The sequence below is a fragment of the Rhinatrema bivittatum genome, chromosome 3 (assembly GCF_901001135.1).
Source record: "Rhinatrema bivittatum chromosome 3, aRhiBiv1.1, whole genome shotgun sequence".
In the NCBI taxonomy this organism is placed as follows: Eukaryota; Metazoa; Chordata; class Amphibia; order Gymnophiona; family Rhinatrematidae; genus Rhinatrema; species Rhinatrema bivittatum.
In genome coordinates, this window is record NC_042617.1 from 507,714,536 (window position 1) to 507,734,021 (window position 19,486).

Sequence of the window (19,486 nt, forward strand, 5' to 3'; positions counted from 1 at the left end):
CAGCATGACACTTCTTTTGTTAAGTATTTCTCTCAGAGGAGCATACTGATGGGCAGCAGAGATGCTGACCATGCTTGACTCTGTCAGGTAATAAGCATGTGATGCCTGCATGACAACTCTTTGGTCTCTAGATATGTCCATGGTTACTTTCATGTGTTCTGGCATAAATTCCTGTTCAGAGCAGTGACAACAGGAAGTGTGTAGTGTATGCTATGCTACAAGTCACCATACTAATGTGTATATGGATGTGATGTAGAATGTGGCACAGAGCTAGTAGGACTGGAATGTTTCAAAGTTAATACAGTCATCCCTTCCATTATAGCATGATTGCTAGAGTTGCAAGGTAGGTGATGCAGTGATATGGCCCTTGAGTATGGCAAATGAGGACCCAGTAACTTTACCATTACCAGCCTGTGTTGATGTATGTCAGTGAGTTGAAAAGGCTACGACAACAAAACAGGGATTGAAAAGTACATGGTGGAAAGGTAGGAAAAGTATCCTTGGCCAGGATCCTGTGAATATTGCCCCTGCATGGACAGGACAGTTATGAATGAATATATGACTAAGAATAAAGTATGTGTACATATTAATAGTATTTGTTACCATTGGAATACATGCTAGTCTTGCATGCCGGCAGTTCCACAGGAACTGCAGTTTGCTTGCTAAGGGACTTTTTTTGATATCCACTCACTGTCATATGTATGAATGCTGGAGTTTTCTATGTTAGCTCTTGTGGAACTGGAGCAAATAAGTGTTTCAGAGAGTATGGGAATGAAGCAGTGTGGAGATAGAAGTTTGAGCAGACGTTTTTGACTTCTTGTCCTTACTTTGAGCTGACATTATAGTCCAAGTATGCTTAATGCATTTTCTACATCTTTGTCTATAGAGGATTTATGTCACCAGGGTGACTTTGCATGTGCAAAAAAGGATAACAAAGGTCAAATATAATGTAATGAGACCAATAATGCATTTTGTGCCTCAGAACCAGATTGGCCCCAAATGCCTTGTTATATGCTCAATTCATCCTCTAGCTCTGTCTCTATTCAAGGAATGCATAGACTTTTTGTTTGTTTTTAATTATAATTTACTGATTGTCCAGAATACCTATTCACCTCAGTCTCTTTCTGGCCTCAAATCCTTTTTTGTTTAGAATTTTTGCTTATTTTATGTAACTTTAAATACTGTATTTCTAGGAAGAGATACATGTCTTATATCTGTTTGCTCTGGGACTATATTGATAATTGCTCATTACCTGTTTCTGAGGAAAATGTATTCTAATTAGATTCATGTTTATTTTTGTAAACATGAAATGCTGTTGCTTTCTATCATTTACAAGGTCACTTTATGCGTCATCAGCTGTTTATTTTCACACTTTGCTGCTGAAGTGTTGAAACGTATAGTTCTTAGCTGAGCAAATATAAACTATCATGCCTTACTTATTATATATCATCAGACCTGTTTAGTTTGTATTTGAAGTATCCAGATATTTGAGAATATATAGCAAGTAACGAGTAACCAGTTTTCTAATACTGTATTTACACATCTGATTTTCCAACAAGCAGTTCACTAAGTCACACATGGGTCACATGACTCCACTTGATGTCAAATAGATGAATTCTTCCAGAGCTTTCTTGAAAGGGAAAAAGCTTTCCAGTGCTCATGCTGCTGTGACCCATGGCTCCCTTCAGTTCATTAGATGCGTTCTTTCTACTGCTGTTGCCCAGCAGAGCTTGAAAAGCTTTTCTTTCTTTTTTCAGGCTCTTTTCCCTGAAACCACCTAGTTTGCTCTAGTTAGGTTTTTGGCACTTTTAAAGTTTTTATTTGTTCTTCTTTGATCTGCTGTAACAACCTATGCAATTTTTTTTCAGTACAGTCATGCTAGTGGGCCACTCACTGAATTTTCTTCTTTTTTTCAGGCAGTCTTTTATAAGAAAGATGAAAAGTGTCTTTGGTTAATTTTGCCTTGTTGATTTTCCTTCCTGTGTCAGAGAAAAAGACCAGCATTTTGTCCCGAGAGCAAATGGAAGATATCCATTGCTACAGCTGTCTGGAACAAGGCAATAACACCTCTAGCTGTGATATTTGCAAGAAGATGTAAGCCAGAGTAGTTGTTGTTGGTGAGCTAAACTCTAACTCTTCGAAGCTGGCATTGAAAGCTCTACCCAAGAACCATGGAGCAACACTAACCACTGATAGGTTGTGCCAGAGTCCCTCAACCTCTTTTGTTTTTGAGATAAATTGATGCTTCTCCTCAGGGAATTAGTTTCCCTTCAGCTCTGTAGACATCCTACTCAGGTTTTTAGCAATTTAGATTTATTTACTTATTTTTTTGTTAAGGCTGCTGTGCCCTAAACATTTTTATGTTCTCATTGAGACTCTACCAAGAAATCCCAATCCATTCCCCCTTTTTGTCAAAATTTTATTTGTTGATTTTTGTCTCTCTTATACTCACTCGGGGGGGAGAAGAGAGACAGGAGCTTGAAGAGGTCCTGTCCTGCAACTAGACATTGTCTATCAAGAACCTTCATTGTATTTGCATGCACTGCTTGGATGTGTAAAATACCCTTGTCTGTGATATCTGTTCAAAAATGTCAGTCAAAGGTATAAAGTAATGGAGTTTGACATTTCCACAAACAAATCAAAGTTTGCCACAGTGTCAGCACTGAGAGCATCTGGTATCAAAGGACCCAGGAGATGCACAAACTGCTGGCTGCCTTCAGCATCAGAGTGGCAACCTTCTTCTGAGTCAGGATCCTTGGACTACACCGAGAGCAGGAAACACTCATGCTCCTCCAACTCAGTGTTTGATAAGGGTTTCTTGACACTGCGTTTGAAGATGAAGAGAGAAAATATTGAGCAAAGGTTTCAGAGCATTAACATTGATCTCTATTAATACTAAGAATAGGGAAATAGCTATCAGTACCTGCCTGTCTAAGTGGCTGCATTCATAGGTGAGCTTCCCAAGAAGAGCCTTCTCGCAATAATAAACAGTCTCTGGAGGTCTTAGGTGTAACATGCAGGACAGACTTATTGATATGCCCTGCAGTGAAGAAAATCTCTCCAGAGATAACATCAAAGAAGTGGTGGATCTTAGGAAAAACTCTCTCTGCAGCCATCTCTGAGCCACTCACTGTCTATCACAAATAGTGGATCCACAAAAGTGGATCTTTGAAAAAGCAGATTTTTCCTCACAAAAAATGTTTTCTTTAGTCCTTTCACCCCCATCCTCAAAGCATCGTGATAGGAAAAGCTCAAAACTCCATTCGACAACTTGGTCTAAACCAGGGATGTTTTTTTTGATTGGATCCAGAGTACATAGCTAGAATTCCAATCTTGTTTCTGGAGGAACTTCCTATTAGAGAAAGGCTAAGGTTTGTATATATGCCATTGGCCTCTGATAACTTTGGACAACTTGGGTCTCCAAATTATCTGGAACAGCTACTGACTGCATTTATTGGAAACTCCACCAATTCAGCCTCCAAGAGGCTCATTTATTATCCCCTTGAATCAGGAACTGCTATTCATGGAGCTGTTCTCCTTGCGGACTACAGCAGTCAAGCCTGTACCACCACATGAAAGGAAATGAGAATTCTTCTCCCAAGTATTGATTCACAAGTGAACTGGAGAATTCAATCCCATTGTAGATCTAAGAGCCTTGAACAAATATCTCCTAAAGAAAAAGTTCAAGATAATTTCCCAAGGTAGCATAATTTCCCCTATAAACTAAGGAGACTAGTTATGCTTTCTGGATCTCAAGGATACATATCACTCACAGGAAGTATCTCAGATTTGTAGTAGAGGCAACACCACTTCTAGTACAGTGTTTTGCCATTTAGTCTAGCGTCAGCACCACACATTTATGAAAGTCTAGCAGTTGTTGCAGCATTTGTACATAGACTAGGAGTTCCTGTGTTTTGCATTTGGACAATTGACGTAAGAAGCACGTCAAGCAGAATAAATAAATCAATGCACATGTTCATTTGGGTGTTGGAGTTGCTAGGGTTTGTTATAAATTACAAGAAGTTCAATTTAATCCCTTCGGCTCAACTGGCATTCAGAGAGATTCTGCTGGATGCAACTCAGGTGTAAACATTTCTCCCTGTCAGTAGGAGCACCAAATAGTGTCCACAGTGAAGAAGTAATTCAGATTAGCAGAAGCTTAGGCCATGCTTAAGATGTGGGGCCACATGGCATCAACAGTTCTTAAACATCATGGCATCTTTCAATTATGAAACAAACTAGAGAGGCAAAAGAACACACTATATATACCTAAGAAGCAAAATGAAAGTGGTGGAAAAAATAAGCAAAGAAGTAAATTATACATTTGTCAAAATGAACTGTCTTTAACTATATATATGAACACATTTGAAAAATAATTAAAATGTGTACATTTAATTCCATGCTGTAGTAAACTAAATAAGAACTGGTTCAAAATAAAGTTAAAATTTAAGTCCTGACTTTTGGCATAAAGTGCCTGCTTCAAGAGTTATTTAAATTGATAAAACTGCAGTGAATTATCTCCCTGTCAAATTTCAAAGAACCAAACAATAAAACAGGATGATTCAGGATCTTGATAATTCTTGCAGTTCAGTTGTTTCTAGAAGATCTTGAGTGGTCAAAAAATATCCAGGGAAATATTCAAAACAGGCAGTGTGATTCCTCTGTGAAGACTTCCCAAGAATAGGCTTAATTGTAAATACCTCACAGTTGCCTGTGGTTTAGTCTAATAATAATGCACAGAATTCTCTATATTGAAATGAAGTAATGCATTTTAGAAACTGATGTCTCCACGAAGGTATGTGGATCTCCTAGCCCATGAGAAATCACACTGCTTATTTGGAATATCTCCTAGGATATATTTGGGCCACAATTGAATTGCGAAAGATACTGTATTTCCCATAGCCTCTCATGTTGTATTTCAAAAGTTTTTTCAAGAAAAAAAAAAGTTATACTCTTGTCTATAGTGAAGAGTTTTGGGGAGTGGGAATGGCTGTCTCTAATTTAAGCAAAGATCGGGTATTTCTGCTAGTGAAATGTTTTTTTGTAAATGCATGGCTGGATGGGTTCCTGGCTAACTGGAGTGCATGTTATGCTCTGGGTGCACTTCACATAATGGTGAGATTTAGAAAGACCACGTCTTGGCTGTTTGGCTAAGATAAAAATGTAGGGTTTGAATCTTGAGCTGAACATGGTCTCTTCTTAATTTTTTGGCTGAGTTGAAAATTTGTACAATAAGGGGTAGATTTTAATATGTGTGCACATGGTGCGCACATGTTATAAAATCGTGTGGCACACGCAGGGGGGGAACTTTTACAAACTCTGCGCGGTGATGCAATCCAGGCTTCCCCAGTTCCCTCCCAGTCTGCTCCAGTTAACCTAACCTTCCTTTCCCTTCCCCTCTCTTCCCCTTCCCCTAAACCTAACCTACTTGGCTGGAATTTCTTTATTTTAATACTTGCTGCTCCTCCAGAGCAGAAGTAATTTAAGGTGTGCGCTTCCCCGGGACAGAGGCTAATGGCCACTGTCCCGGTTGCCCTCTATCCTGCCCTGCTCAAAACACGCCTTCCCCCGGCCCCTTTTCAGGGCCTGGCACTTATTCGCGTACCGGGGTTTATGCATGTGGCCAAGCCCGTTTGAAAACTCTCCCGGCGTGCGTAAGGCCCAGCCAAGTGCAGGGGTTTTAAAATCAACCCTTAAATGGGGATAACTCCCAGCCACTGGGCATTTTTATTTATTTATTTATTTATTTAGACATTTTATATACCATCCCAAATAAAAATCATAATGGCTTACAAAAGTAACATTCATACTATAAACCAGCACAATAGGGGTAATATAAATCCATCCTTAAAAAAGCCCCCATCCATGACCTGCTCACGGACTCCAATCCTGATATCTGTGCTATCACTGAGTCCTGGCTAAAGGATACAGATCAAGTCTTCATTAACCAGCTCCCTCTACAGACCTACAACATCTTTTCCATCCCAAGGCCTAAAAAAAGAGGTGGAGTGCTTCTCTTGGCTGCCAGAAAACACCTCAACTTCAAACTCCAAACCACCCCCCCCCCCCCCAGATTAGAAATTGGGCTATTTAAATCCAACACTCTGCAGGTCTGCCTCATTTATGCCCCCCCCCCCCAGGCCTACTCGAACATGATCCTTCCCCCATCATCGAATTTATTGCAGACAATCTTAAGCTAGATACCCCTGCTGTTATACTCGGAGATTTCAATCTCCATGTGGATGTCCGCCCCGCCACACCTGCCTGCGAAATACTTCTTGACACCTTCAAGGCTTTGGGCTTCAGGCAGCTCATCAATGTGCCAACTCACAAAGCAGGTCATACCCTCGACCTCCTCTTCGTTAACTCCCACATAATAGCACCGAACAACCCTGTAGCCACCCCTATCCCTTGGTCTGACCACCTCCTCATCAATGCCCACCTCACTACTAATACCCCCCTCCGGCTTCACAAATTCATAGTAAGGCTATCTCTTTCCGTAAACCTTGTTCTTCAGAGGACCTTGCTCTAGCGTTTGACAAAGTTGCCAAGAACCTTGACCTTACCAATCCAGATGCTGCCTTATTCTCCTGGAACAATATCACCACCACCATAGCCGATGAAATCTGCCCCATAGTCCACAAAGAAATACCCCTTTCGCGAACTGAAAGAAAACCACTGTACACTACTGAACTAAAACAGGACCTAAGATCTAAAGAACGCATCTGGCATAAACAACCCTCCCCCACACATAAAGCAGCTTACAAACAGACACTGCACACTTACCGACAAGCCACCCTCCAAGCCAAACGAGATTTCTAATCAAAAATTCATGACTACCAATTCAACTCAAAAGCCCTATTCTCATATGTCGCACATCTCTCTAATTCTAACCCCCCCCCACCTCCCAAGAAGAAAATGCCAATAATAAATGCGAAGAATTAGCAAAGTATTTCCAGAACAAAATCGCCAACATTCTCCTTCGCTTCCCCACCAAACTTGCCCCCTCCTCTCCGCTCCCTAATAACAGAATTAATATCGGGTCCCTCTACCTCACAACAACCTTGGAGATTGAAACCATCTTGAAAAAGATGAAACCAGCTACTCATATCTCAGACACAATCCCCTCTACAAACCCTACTCTCTATCCCAACAGTCATAGCAAAACCTATAGCTGACATAATTAATTGCTCCCTTACATTTGGTAAAGTCCCAGACTCTCTTAAACTTGCTTTCGTCAAGCCCCTCCTTAAAAAACCTACCCTCGACCCCACTGACCCAGTAAACTACCTGCCTATCTCCAACCTGCCTTTCATCTCCAAAATCCTTGAAAAGGTAGTTAACACTCAACTTATTGACTTCCTCGAAGACCATTGCATCCTACACCCTTCACAATTTGGTTTCCGTAAAGGTCGCAATACTGAAACTCTCTTACTAGCAATTACAGACACCATCCTCAAAGGCATGGACCAAGGTAAATCATATCTACTCGCCCTCCTAGATATCTAGGCAGCCTTCGACACTGTCAACCACCAAATCCTCATTTCCCGTCTGGCAGAAATAGGTTTCTCCGACACAGCACTATCATGGTTTTCCTCCTATCTCACCTATAGAGAATACTTAGTAAAAATTGATGTCTGAATCCTCACACATTCCCCTCACACAAGGTGTACCCCAAGGATCCCTCCCTATCCTCCACCATATTCAATATTTATCTTTTGCCACTCTGCCACTTACTCTCTGACCTAGGCCTGAAGTTTTTCCTGTATGCTGATGATGTGCAAATCCTTATCCCTATTCAAAAAGCACTCAAGGAATCCCTGCAGTTCTGGGAATCTTGCCTTGTTTCTATCAACTCCCTATTATCCAACCTACACCTTGCACTAAACGCATCAAAACCAGAAATTCTCATCCTCTCTAAGCAACCGGTCCACACAGCACGTACCATCTCTCATAACACTACCTCAGCCCATACCCCACTGCACTCTGTAAGAGACCTAGGCGTCTCCCTAGATCAACACCTAAACTTTAAACCCCACATTAAGCCTCTTCTAAAGGGGGGCTTCTACAAACTCCATATACTTAAAAAAAAACGTAAGCCCCTCCTCCACTCCCAGGATTTCCGCTTAGTTCTCCAGACGACCATCCTATCTAAACTGGACTGTTGCAACTCCTTCCTCCTAGGCCTCCCGTCCTCCACCATTAAACCCCTACAAATCCTGCAGAACGCCATGGCGAGAATCATAACCAACACCCGAAAAAGGGACCACATCACCCCCATACTAAAGGATCTGCACTGGCTACCCATCCCCTTCCGCATTCAATACAAAACTCTTACCATCTTACACAATACGCTGCTGAAAAACAATCTCTCCTGGCTCGAGGAAATGCCACACTTCCACTCCTCCAACTGCCCCATCAGAACCTTCCTTGCGGGCACTCTCCACACCCCATCCCTCAAAACTGCACACCTTACCCTCACCAGAGAAAGAGCCTTCTCCATTGCTGGCCCTACCCTCTGGAATTCCCTTTCCACTGAACTCCGTCTTGAATCCTCCTTACACAATTTCAAAAAAGGTATCAAGACATGGCTCTTCAAGCAGGCCTACCTGGATGCCAACCAAACCTAGTCAGTGCCTCCCCCCTGCTGTGCAGAAATTGCCTTGCATCCTGTATCTATGTGTACAGCTAATCCAGTTATTTTGTGTACCCCTCCCATGATGTGATTTTAATAAGTTGTTATAATTACTCTCTACTCTCTCTTCTCACTTCATTCCTTTAGCTCTCCCTTCATCTTTTCTCGCTCCCTGCCCACTTCTTCTTCCCTTTTTCTTGCCTGCTCCCCTTGCCCCATCCTCGTTCGATGTAACTTTCCTTTCTATTAGTTAATTGTAAACCGGCGTGATGTGTTCTACGAATGTCGGTATATTAAAAGTTCACAAATAAATAAATAAAATAAATAATATATATTAACTAAAAGTCTATGACACAGTATAATGACCATTGCCAAAGCAGGAGGATTTTATATGTCTAATCATCCTTTTGTATTTCATATAGTTTTATAAAATAGACACTTGAGAGGTGCCATAACTTCACCCAAGTGGAATTGTCTGTATGAACTCATTCTTCCTTAATTTGCTGTTGGTTATTAAACTCTCTGAATTTCCACTACCCACAAACACCTGATACTAGAAGAGAGAAGGACCACAGAACAAAATCTGTTCTGGCCAATAGCAAAAATATTCACATGAATGTAGGCTAAGGTGGTAACTCCCTCTTAGTATTACTTGATCTTTCTTCCACCTTTGATACTGTTGATCACCATCTTCTTCTGATTCAATACTTAAGAAACATTGGCATTGAAGGCACTGCCCTCAAATAGTTTGAATCTTTTCTATGCTACAGAACACAGTCTGTCTCATGGTCCAACAAACAATCCATTACCAGAGATCTTACCTGTAGAGTACCTTAGGGCTTAGTCCTCTCCTCTGTCCTTTTTATCATTTACATTCATCCAATCTGTGACCTCATTCACTCTTTCAACACTGAATGCCTTTATTCTCTGATGATTTCCATCTCTGCATCAGAATGGGACTTGACCAAGCTGCATCCATTGCCAATCTCAACCCGATAGTTTAGTAAGCACAAACTTAAATTAAATCCTTCTAGACTGGAACTCTTTTATGGCTGAGCCATCAAGGCCATCCCCTTCGATCTCTACTTTCTGTGTGAGGTATCCCCTTACATTCTAAGGAGTCAGTATATAGCCTTAAGAATCCAACTTGATCATAACCTCACGATGGAATCTCACAACTCAAAGATGATGAAGACCTCCTTCATGTATCTGGACCAGACTCGCCAACTGTTCAACGACCTCACTACCATAATACATGCGTAAATCACTAATAAAGTTACTTACTTCAGTTCTCTATTCAGTGGCATTTCCAGCCTCCTGGAGGCTTCTCTTTCCCCTGCCCTGCCTCCCTTGCAACCTGATCGGCAAGAGAGTGGGGCCGGTGATCATGTTCTCTAGCCGCTCTTGCTGCCCTAGGCTTTTCTCCCTCCTATGTGGGTCAGATCAGCGAATTGACCAGTGTGGGAGGGATAGGAGTCCATGGCAGAAGGAGCAGAATAGAAGCGCTGAACTACTAATCCCACCCTCATGCTGGCTGGGCTGTAAACAGGACAGTGCCTCCCTCTCACCTGTGTGGCTCCAGTAGGCCATGGTAAATAGCTACAAGCAGTATTCTTTGGTCTCACACAGGTTGCGTTAGAGGAGAGGGGGTCATAGCAGCCATAACTCTTTATTTTGATCTGCTCTGGAGTAGTTGGAAGGACAGATCCAATGATATCACACCAAGAGTGGGGCTACCACAGTGGCAATTAGCCTCTTTACATACCCGCCCCCCACTTCCAAGGATGGCCCTGGCTGTTAATAAATAAATACTATTGTGTCCCCAGTCACATGTAGATCAGCACTGAGAGCTCACAAGGGTTCCAGGCATCACTTGGATCATTTTTTATAATGTGTAATTTAATTTGAGCATATTTGCTGTAATAGTAATGTGATCTATTATGATTTTCATAAAAACTAATTAATTGAAAGTAATTTGATGGATAAGAAACAAGCAAAAGATGCCTCAAGAATCAAAGTCAGTTTTTTAATATATTTTTTTCTTTTTTTTTAGGAACTAAAGGAATGTGCTGGTCATGTGTTTGTGGACTCTGTACCTGAATTTTGTTTACCCGAAGTAAGTTTTAGGAGAAAATTAATGTGATTTAGAGGTGTTTTCATATGGGAAGGACAAAGGAATGGCACCATACAGCCCCATATATCTGGTCTAAGGATTTTCTTCTCATACTCCCTGATCTCTTATCCAAGTACCAGGGACCACAGTGAGTCCTTGCATGCAAGAAGGCATAACTTTGACCTTTTCAGGTTTTATACAGGCATTGCTTCTACAGTAATTTCAGCTTTGATATGCCTGCTAAGCATTATGATTTATCAAACTATTGCTGAACCATCAGATCAACCTGTCTAAACTGTATAACTTTTGTTTTACTGTTACAAATGCAAAGTGAATTTGAAACCATTGGGGTGAAAGGTTCTGCAAATATCAACATTGTTTTCTTTAATTATAAATAGTGCCCCTTGTTATCTGCAACATCTCATTGGGAGATCCTTCAGTAAGGTTTAGAAATTTATGTGGCATGTTTTTTAAAATATTTGCAATACATTTATATGCATTTATTGACCATTTTCAGTTTTTGGAAAACATTTTCAAAAAGAAACTATTCAAATTTTACCAAGTGCACCTGGGTGACTTTTTTTTTCATTTCTTCCCTATTTCTATTTTAGCTCTTTCTACCTTTTTTTGCTTTCTTTTAATTTTATTCTTTTTCTTTCTTCATGTTCTTTACTTCCCCCGTCCTCCTCTATCTCATATCTTCCAAGATTCTTGTAGTATGCTGCAATTCTGATCCATCTAATTTCAACAGCCCTCAAGAATATCAGTTGCTTGCAAAATAAAAATGCTACTCTTCAATTGCAACTGTGGCCATCCCAACCATGTCCATAACAGAAGAAGCTTGTAGGAGGAAGGGGTAGGGCTGCTGTGGTGTGTGCTAACTCACGGTTTCACACTTAGTAGAACCTAGGTGCCAGATTTTCTATTTATTTTTTTTAACTTTTTATTTATGCAGTTTTAATATACAAAACATCAAAAGTCTTTGTACATACAATGTGGGGGAAAAGGTAAGCAGTTCCATGAAAAAAGAAACAATCAGAAATCACAATGTAACAAATACCATTAGATCAATTAGAGCATTCAAAAGCAAACATAAATAACAATATCAATATTATCTTCCCCAAACTAATAAGAAACATGGAAAGGAAGGAGGATGTAAGAAAGGGAATAAAAGAAGAAAACTAAAAAAAGCAAGGCAAATAGCAAGTAAGGGCCCCCAGCATGAATTACTAAAGGCTCAAATAACTAAGTATTCTGTGGAACAGGAGAAGAGGTTATCATTTTCCTAGCATTGAGTAAAGATTGTAGCTGCTCAGCAGCGGAGAAAAAAAAAGTATCAGATCAAAACTTAGCAAAGCATTTACATAGATAACGTAAAATGAAAGAGGCTCCTAAATCAAAGGTGTCTTTCTTGAGAGCTGGAAAACCTTTCCTCCTTAGCTGGGTAAATCTAGAAATATCGGGGAAAAATAAAGAGATTTTGTCCATGAAAAGGAAGATTTAAATTTCTAAAGTGTAAAGACATTACTTTGGAAAAATCCAATTCAGATACAAAGGAAACAAGCAGAGTGGCCCTATCTATTTCTTCCTGATCAGAGGTCTCAAGAAACTCAGTAAGATTCAAAGGAGGAAATTGATTCCCAGTTGGAGAATTTGCGGAAACAGGAGATGGCAAAAAAAGTTATTTTATTGATGGAAGGATATTCTTCATGTGGAATACCCAGAACTAAATTGAAATATCTTTTTAAGATAACCAACAGAAGTTCACCCAATATCTTAGGAAAGTTCAAAATTCTGAGTTTCATCCAGCAGGAAGAGTTTTCCAGCAGTTCGAGTCTACGCGAAATGGCACCCATATCCCGAATTAAAGTAGATTGGACAGCCTGAATTTTCACAATATCTTGTTGAACAGCAGCGAGTCGATGAGAATTATCTTGAATAGAACTTTCATGCTGAACAACCAGGGGATCCAATTTAGAAATGACCAAATCCACTTTAGATACAGAGGAAGAAAGAATCTTGGCAAAGTTCTCCAAAAGTTCTCAAAGTGAATCCAAAGTTATAACCACTGGCTTGGTGGGCATCTGAAGAAAATCCTGCAGCATAAGAGCTGCTGAAGAAGCAATTAAAGATGAAGAATATACCTGTCCTCTTAATAGACCAACATGATCAATGGAAGACTAAAGAGTGACAGATCCAAAAGCGGCAGTATTTTGAGAAGCCGACTGAGATGTAAAAATAGAAACAATGGCATCTTCGGCTCCCATCCGCACTGATTCCAGCAGAGAAACAGCTGGCGTGAGAACAGCATCCTCAGAAAGCGTGCGTCTAGAAGCCGGCGGTAGAGCCTGTTCTCGGGGGCTGAGGGAAACCTTGTCCCCTGGCAGCACCAATGCTCCCTCGCCGAGCGCTGTAACTGGGAACTCACCACCGAGGGTAGTCTGGGGTCCACAGTATACGCCAAGGTAAGTTATAGACTGCTGACCTGAGGGTAAGGGAGGGCTGGTGGGAAAGACTCGCACTTTCCCTTTCCTTTTCGGTGGCATAGTCTCAAAGGAAATAGAAAAGGAGCTTAGCAGTACAGTTTTTTGTGACTCGCACCCATCTTGTCCTCCCGAGGACCAGATTTTCACCTTAAAGCACCATCCCACATACTGCTGCTAGGATGCTAATCAGCTGGGTGGGAGGAAGAGGGAAAGCAAAAGTGAGAGGTATGCAAGTCACATTTTTCTTTAACTCTCAAGGGTTACATTTTATTTTCCAGTAATATCAACTGGGCTTCACCAAAACATGTCTCCTGCCTTTTTTCTGTCTCATCACATACTACTAATACTATTTATTTCTATTAGGGTACTAGATATACACAATGTATGCTTTTCTTCTTCTCTCCTCTACAGCCCAATGTGTGTGCCTCTCTCTTCTTTCCCTTTCAAGGCTTTCTCTCTGATATTACCCTCCTTCTCTGTTAAATTCTCTTTTGATCCTTGGTTTACTCTGTTTTTCCCTTCACCTCTCCACAGTTTTCTTTCTCTTGCACCTAGCCTGTCTCCTAGATGCTTTTTCCGGTCATCCTCTTCCCCTAAACTTATCTTAGACTCTGTTCAGAAGATTATCTTTTAACTTCCTCTTCTTTCTCATCACATCCTATCTTTAAGTATCTATCCCCTATGCTATCTTTCCCTCTTTTTGGAATTTCTCTTCCTTTTTCACCCTTCCCATCCATCCTGGCTTTTTCTCTGAAGACAAGCATCTTCACCAGTCACAAATCAATCACATGACCATGATTGGTGCTAATCAGAATTAACTTTCCAGATTTTTCCACATACATGGAACCCATGCTGAGGAGGCTCTGAAATTTTTTATTTCCTCTTTTTCCACTGGCCCAATTTAGATGTTTTTCCAGCAGGCTCTATAGCTACCTTATTGTTTACACTAAATTTTTTCTCCTGGCCTTCACCAAAAATTGTATTTTCTTCTCTTAACATCTTGATCGTTTTATTGATTCTTTCTTATCTTTTATTATCTTCGTCAAAATTTCTGCAAAATGGATCCCTCTTCTAAGTCTTTTAAGTAGGAAATGAGGTATTAGGCAGGCTTCTGGTATGTTTTTCTTTTGTTCTCCTGGATCTTTTTTTCTAAAGATTTTCTTCTTTTGATTTTGCTTCAGTGGTTTTTCTTAACATGTGAGAGAAACAAGCCAGCAGATTCAAATCATTTGTCAAGTGCTTATGAAAAATATCCATCACTAGCTATCAGTGACCATCGCAAAGTGCTACATCTGCCTTTGGAAGGACTGTGATAATGATAGCTATGAATTCTGCTCTAGGATGTTGCCTAGAGCAATTTGCTCCCAGAAGGACAAGCTCCAAGCCTATATTAATACTGGTCTTGAAAGGAAGCCAACCACAGTCATACTAGTACTGAAGCCTGGTTCCAAGGATAGATTAAAGTTGAGTCAAGTCTCCCTCTCCCTACAGGATTGTGAGCAAGGGCTCTAAAGGCTTAAGCTGAGAATCTGTTGCAACTGTTGCTACCCGACGGCTTCACTCCACCTACCTTTCTTTTTCGGCGACTCCTCCTGCTCCTTGTGGATGTCTGGCTGCTGCGGCATCTGCCCGCCATCCTCTCTGGTGTCCCCGGACCGGCTTGGGCGCTGCCTCCCACCATGCTCCTCAGGTACCTTAGGGCGTGTGCGCTGTGCGGCCCTCATTCTTATTTCCTCTTTGGCGCGAACCTCAGGGGCGTCCCCCTGTGATGACGTCACGCTGCCCGGATATTTAAGCCTACTGTTTGTTGCTAGCCGTTGAGTTAGCAAGGGATTTCTTACGGATGGGATTCGCTCTTCATACCCAGCTACTCTGCCTCTAACTTCTGTTGGATTCTTTGCTGCTAACGGGGTACCCGCTCCTCGGGGGCCTCTCTGCTTCTTTCAGGTCGCTATCAGGAACCGGTACTCGCTCCTCGAGGGCCCATGTTCCCTGACTCGCTGCCTGTGTCCATCTCCTCTTCTACTTGGAAGAATTCGCTACAGACAACATCTGTGAGTACTACTACCATCTACTCCTCAGAGCTGTTTCCCTGGAACCAGGTACTCGCTCCTCGAGGGCCTGCCTCCATTCCAGCGCCAGTGCCATCTCCTACGTGGAACTGCTGCGTGAGTACTTGCCAACGAGTCTCTGCTCCCAGGGATCTGGTATTCGCTCCTCGAGGGCCAGCTCTCCCTATCTCGGGGCTTCTCCATACTGGGGACTCTGTGAATGTCTTACTGTACTCATTCTCTCAGTTCTTTTCACTACAGCACTGCTACCGAAGGAACTGCTGTTCCAGCACCCTGAGGAATACTAGCCCAGCCGGGCTCCATCTTCTACTCACTACCGCCACCTCTGGTGGCTTCACAAACTGTCTAAATAAAGATATAATCTGTGTTGTGTGTGCAGAGCTGAGTCTGACCTGTGGCCCCTCACGGGACTTCCCCCCGCGTGGGCATGATCAGCTGCCACAGTGTCCAAGGGTCCACCCAAACCTTACAAAACATAACAGAATCAAAGGCTACAAGTGATGAACCTCAAGTAGAAGTATTGCATCTGTGTAGCTCCTTGATGCATGACTTAGTGCCTGGGTATGACAGATGTGCCACGTGCTCCAAAGTGAGCATTCCAGGAGGTTATCTCAGCTTTCTGCACTGAGGCACAATCTCCCCAGGGCCAATCCAAAGCTTTTGAGTTGACCTTTGACAGGGCCATTTGGGATGTACAGTTTCCTTCAAGGATTATTCTGCTGTATTGTTCAACATGGAGTTTGAGAGGAAACGTTTTGCTAATTCACGCTTGATGCACTATTGGCATGCCACTCTGTGACCCTAAAGAAATGTCTGGCACCCCAGCAGTTATCGTCTATCAGAGATGAGCGTTTCAGCACCTATATTGATTCAGATCCCTGAGCCTTTTTATAAAAGAGCCATGCCAAAGTTTGGGGTACTGACACAAGCAAAGAAAGCTGAGCAAATTGCTCCTGACTTTTGTCTTAGAAAGATATGATCTGAAGATCTGACCATCTATTTCCATCTGAGCACTCTCAACCTAACTTAATGTTTCCCAGGTAGAGCGTCCATCAAGCTAGGTTGAGAGAACATTGTACAAATCTCATCTTTGTGTGAGTTTCCTCACTCCAAAGGACATCAAATCTTCACAAGAGGGTACTATGCTGTTCGTACGTCTCACTCTGAATGTCAATGGCCCCTAACCCCTACACTACTACTTCAACCTCACCTTGAGTTACTAGGTGGGCCTCATATACAGGTATTAATACCTAAGTACTATAAGGGCCTTATAGCTAGTCTCTCTCTCACTCTCTCTCTCTTCCCATCCCCCCCCCCCCCCCCCCCCGTGTTTGTAGGTAGGAATTGCAACAATTGTGGTGTTATCGCACTCTGCAGTAATACCTATGCGAAGCCCTAAGATAGCGCACTTTGCGATAAACAGGCTATTACCATAAAACATACCCCTTTTCCTATCGCATGCGCTATTTACTGCATTTTGATAAATCTAGGCCTTAAATACTAGTTTCATGCAGTGTCCCTAATCCTAGTGTTATCTGAAAGAGTAAATGACCATTCATTATTTACCTGTTTCACCCCACTCATATTTTTATAAATTTCAATCATATCCCTTCTTAGTTGTCTCTTCTTCAAGCTAGAGTCCTGATCTCTTTAGCCTTTCTCCATAAAGGAGCTTGTCCATCCCCTTTATCATTTTTGTTACCTTTTTCTGTAATTTTTCTATGTCCTCTGTCTTATATGAGATGGGGCGACCAAAACTACATACAATACTCAAGGTGCTGTTGCACCATGAATCTATACAAAGGCATTATGACATTTTCAGCTTTGTTTTCTATTCCTTTCCAAATAATTCCTAAAATTCTATTTGCTGCCTCACACTGAGCCAAAGATTTCAAGGAATTTTACACCAGGACTCCAGGGTTGTTTTCCTGGGTGATAGTTCTTAACACGGAACCAGCATCATCATGTACCTGTAGCTGTATTTATTTTACCTACAAGCATTATTTTACATTGTCTGCATTAAATTGCATCTACCATTTAGATGCCCAGTTTCCTAGTCTCACAAGGGCCTTCTGCAGTTCCTCAGAGTCTGCTTCTGTGTTAATGACTCAAAACAATTTTGTGTCATCTGCAGATCTGGTCACCTTACTTATTGTTCCCTATTCCAGATCATTTATGAATATGCTAAATGGCCCAGGTCCCAGTACAGACCCTTAGGACATTTCACTAACTATCTTTCTCCATTTGGAATACTAATCCTTTAATCCTACCCACTGTTTCCTATCTTTTATCAAATTACCAGTCCACATTAGAACACTACCTCTTCCCATGACCTAGCAGTTTCCTGAGGAGTTTGTTGGGGAAATCTTATTTCTGTACAGCCCCTTAGTTGTCAGATTCAGGTAGGGGTTGCTTTAATTGAAGCCTACCATTGTGTCATGGAACATTTGCTTATTTCTAACTCACCTCCTGGAGGCCTTTTTTGACTTTTGAACTCAAGTACATGACCTTGAAAGGCTGCATGTTTGGTGGTCATTTCAGTCTGCAGTCAGTGAGCTCCAGGCCCTATAGACTTATCCATCTTATAGCAGATTTCTGTAATAGAGTGGTGCTTTGTTCACATTCCAAATTCCTGTCTAAGGTAGTGTTTGACTTTCACCTTAATCAGCCAATTGGTGTAGTAATGTATTGACAAACTAAATAATTTTCTATTGACTGCCTGGTAGGGTTGCCCTCAGATGTGCATGTCAAAGCACATCACATTAGGGCCAGGGCAACATCAGTTTCCAGTCTAAGGCCTACCTCTCTTTGGGGTTTCCAGGGTAGTGACATAAAACTCAGTTCACATGTTCACATCACATTATTGTGTGGATACAGCCTCCCATTGAGATGCTAGGTTTCAACTGTCCATTCTTGGTGGCCTCCCTAGGTTTTTGTGAATTAAGGATCATGGCATTTGATCCTAGCCTCAGTTTTGATTGAGCAGTAAACTCAATAGAGCAGGGAAAAGCTTTCATTTTGAACCTTTCTTCTACTCATCCCATTGTTTTCATCAATTGATGATTGTTGTCCAGTTCTCTACTTTTCTGGTTGAAAACCACACTTCGCTAGGGAGCTGCACTTGTGTGACTGGTGAACCTGCTTGGTCTTTAGAGAAAGCAAAGCTGCTTACCTGTAACAGGTGTTCTGTGAAGACAGCAGCTCACCAGTCACACAAACCCTCACTCCTCTCCTTGGTAGCTGTCTTCAACCATCTATAATTGTGGCTAAAATGGGAACTGAAAAACAAAACAAAACAAAAACCTGCAGTGTCGCCACAGAACAGGAAGTCCTACACATATAGTAAATATCTTTTAGTATTCATCAGAAACAATTTTGGAAAATTTGTTCTGCTCAGCTCTCTGCATATGACTGTCAGAGAATACTTGCTATAGATAAACAATGTTGTTTTCTCATTATTTCCTCTCATTTCCATAGTCTATCTCCTCCTCCTCATAGTCTCTTTACTCTCTTGGTCATGCTGCTTTCCCAATTCGAAGCTCCATGATGCCAATAGTGCCCAGAGGTCTTGTGGTGCACTAAGTGAACTGTTCAGGTCCTGCCGACATGGGGAAGATTTTTGTCAATAAACAGAGTTAGATGACAGAGTGTAGGTTGGCCTCAGGGTATGGAGGGAGGGAATGAGTTGTCTGCAAACTGGAGGCCTTGTTTATAATACAAAATAGTCAGTCACATGAAGGTACCTAAGCCATTACTGTGAACTGTATAATTTTTTTTAAAGAACTTCCAAATTATCCTGTTCTGGAATTCATTGACTTTTAATACCACTCCTTGAAGGTTTATTTTTAGAATGTTTATAGAATTTTAAAAAATCTGGCACAGTAGCAGTATTTTAGGTCTCAGCATGCCCCTCCTCTGAATTTCCTGATGCACATCTGCTAAGTAGATTTATAAAACAGATGTACATGTATTTTGACAATTAAAACATTTGATAATTATCAACTTGTAGGTGGCAATGTCAGTTTTTAGGCATTTGTTTACAAAGTAAAAATTAATACCTAATAGATCATGCTACTTGTCTTCAGCCCATGTTCAAGTACCGCTATAATGCCTGAGCAGTACAACCATTGTGGAACCTGATCCTGGTGCGATTGTACCTTTCACATATTCCTAAAGATGA

The 19,486-nt window shown here is 41.4% G+C and overlaps 1 protein-coding gene across 4 annotated transcripts in view; it reads left to right on the top strand.

Annotated features, from left to right (window-relative positions):
* The window catches only part of INTS9 (integrator complex subunit 9), a 423,090-nt gene that overhangs the window by 110,514 nt on the left and 293,090 nt on the right, over nt 1-19,486 (top strand). For 3 of the 4 annotated variants that reach the window (XM_029596158.1, XM_029596159.1, XM_029596160.1), the window contains exon 4: nt 10,689-10,751. In XM_029596158.1, coding sequence (XP_029452018.1) covers nt 10,689-10,751 — 63 coding nt within the window. Of the gene's footprint in view, nt 1-1,992; nt 2,095-10,688; nt 10,752-19,486 lie in introns of those variants that run through there. The other variant, XM_029596161.1, reaches the window with a different exon arrangement.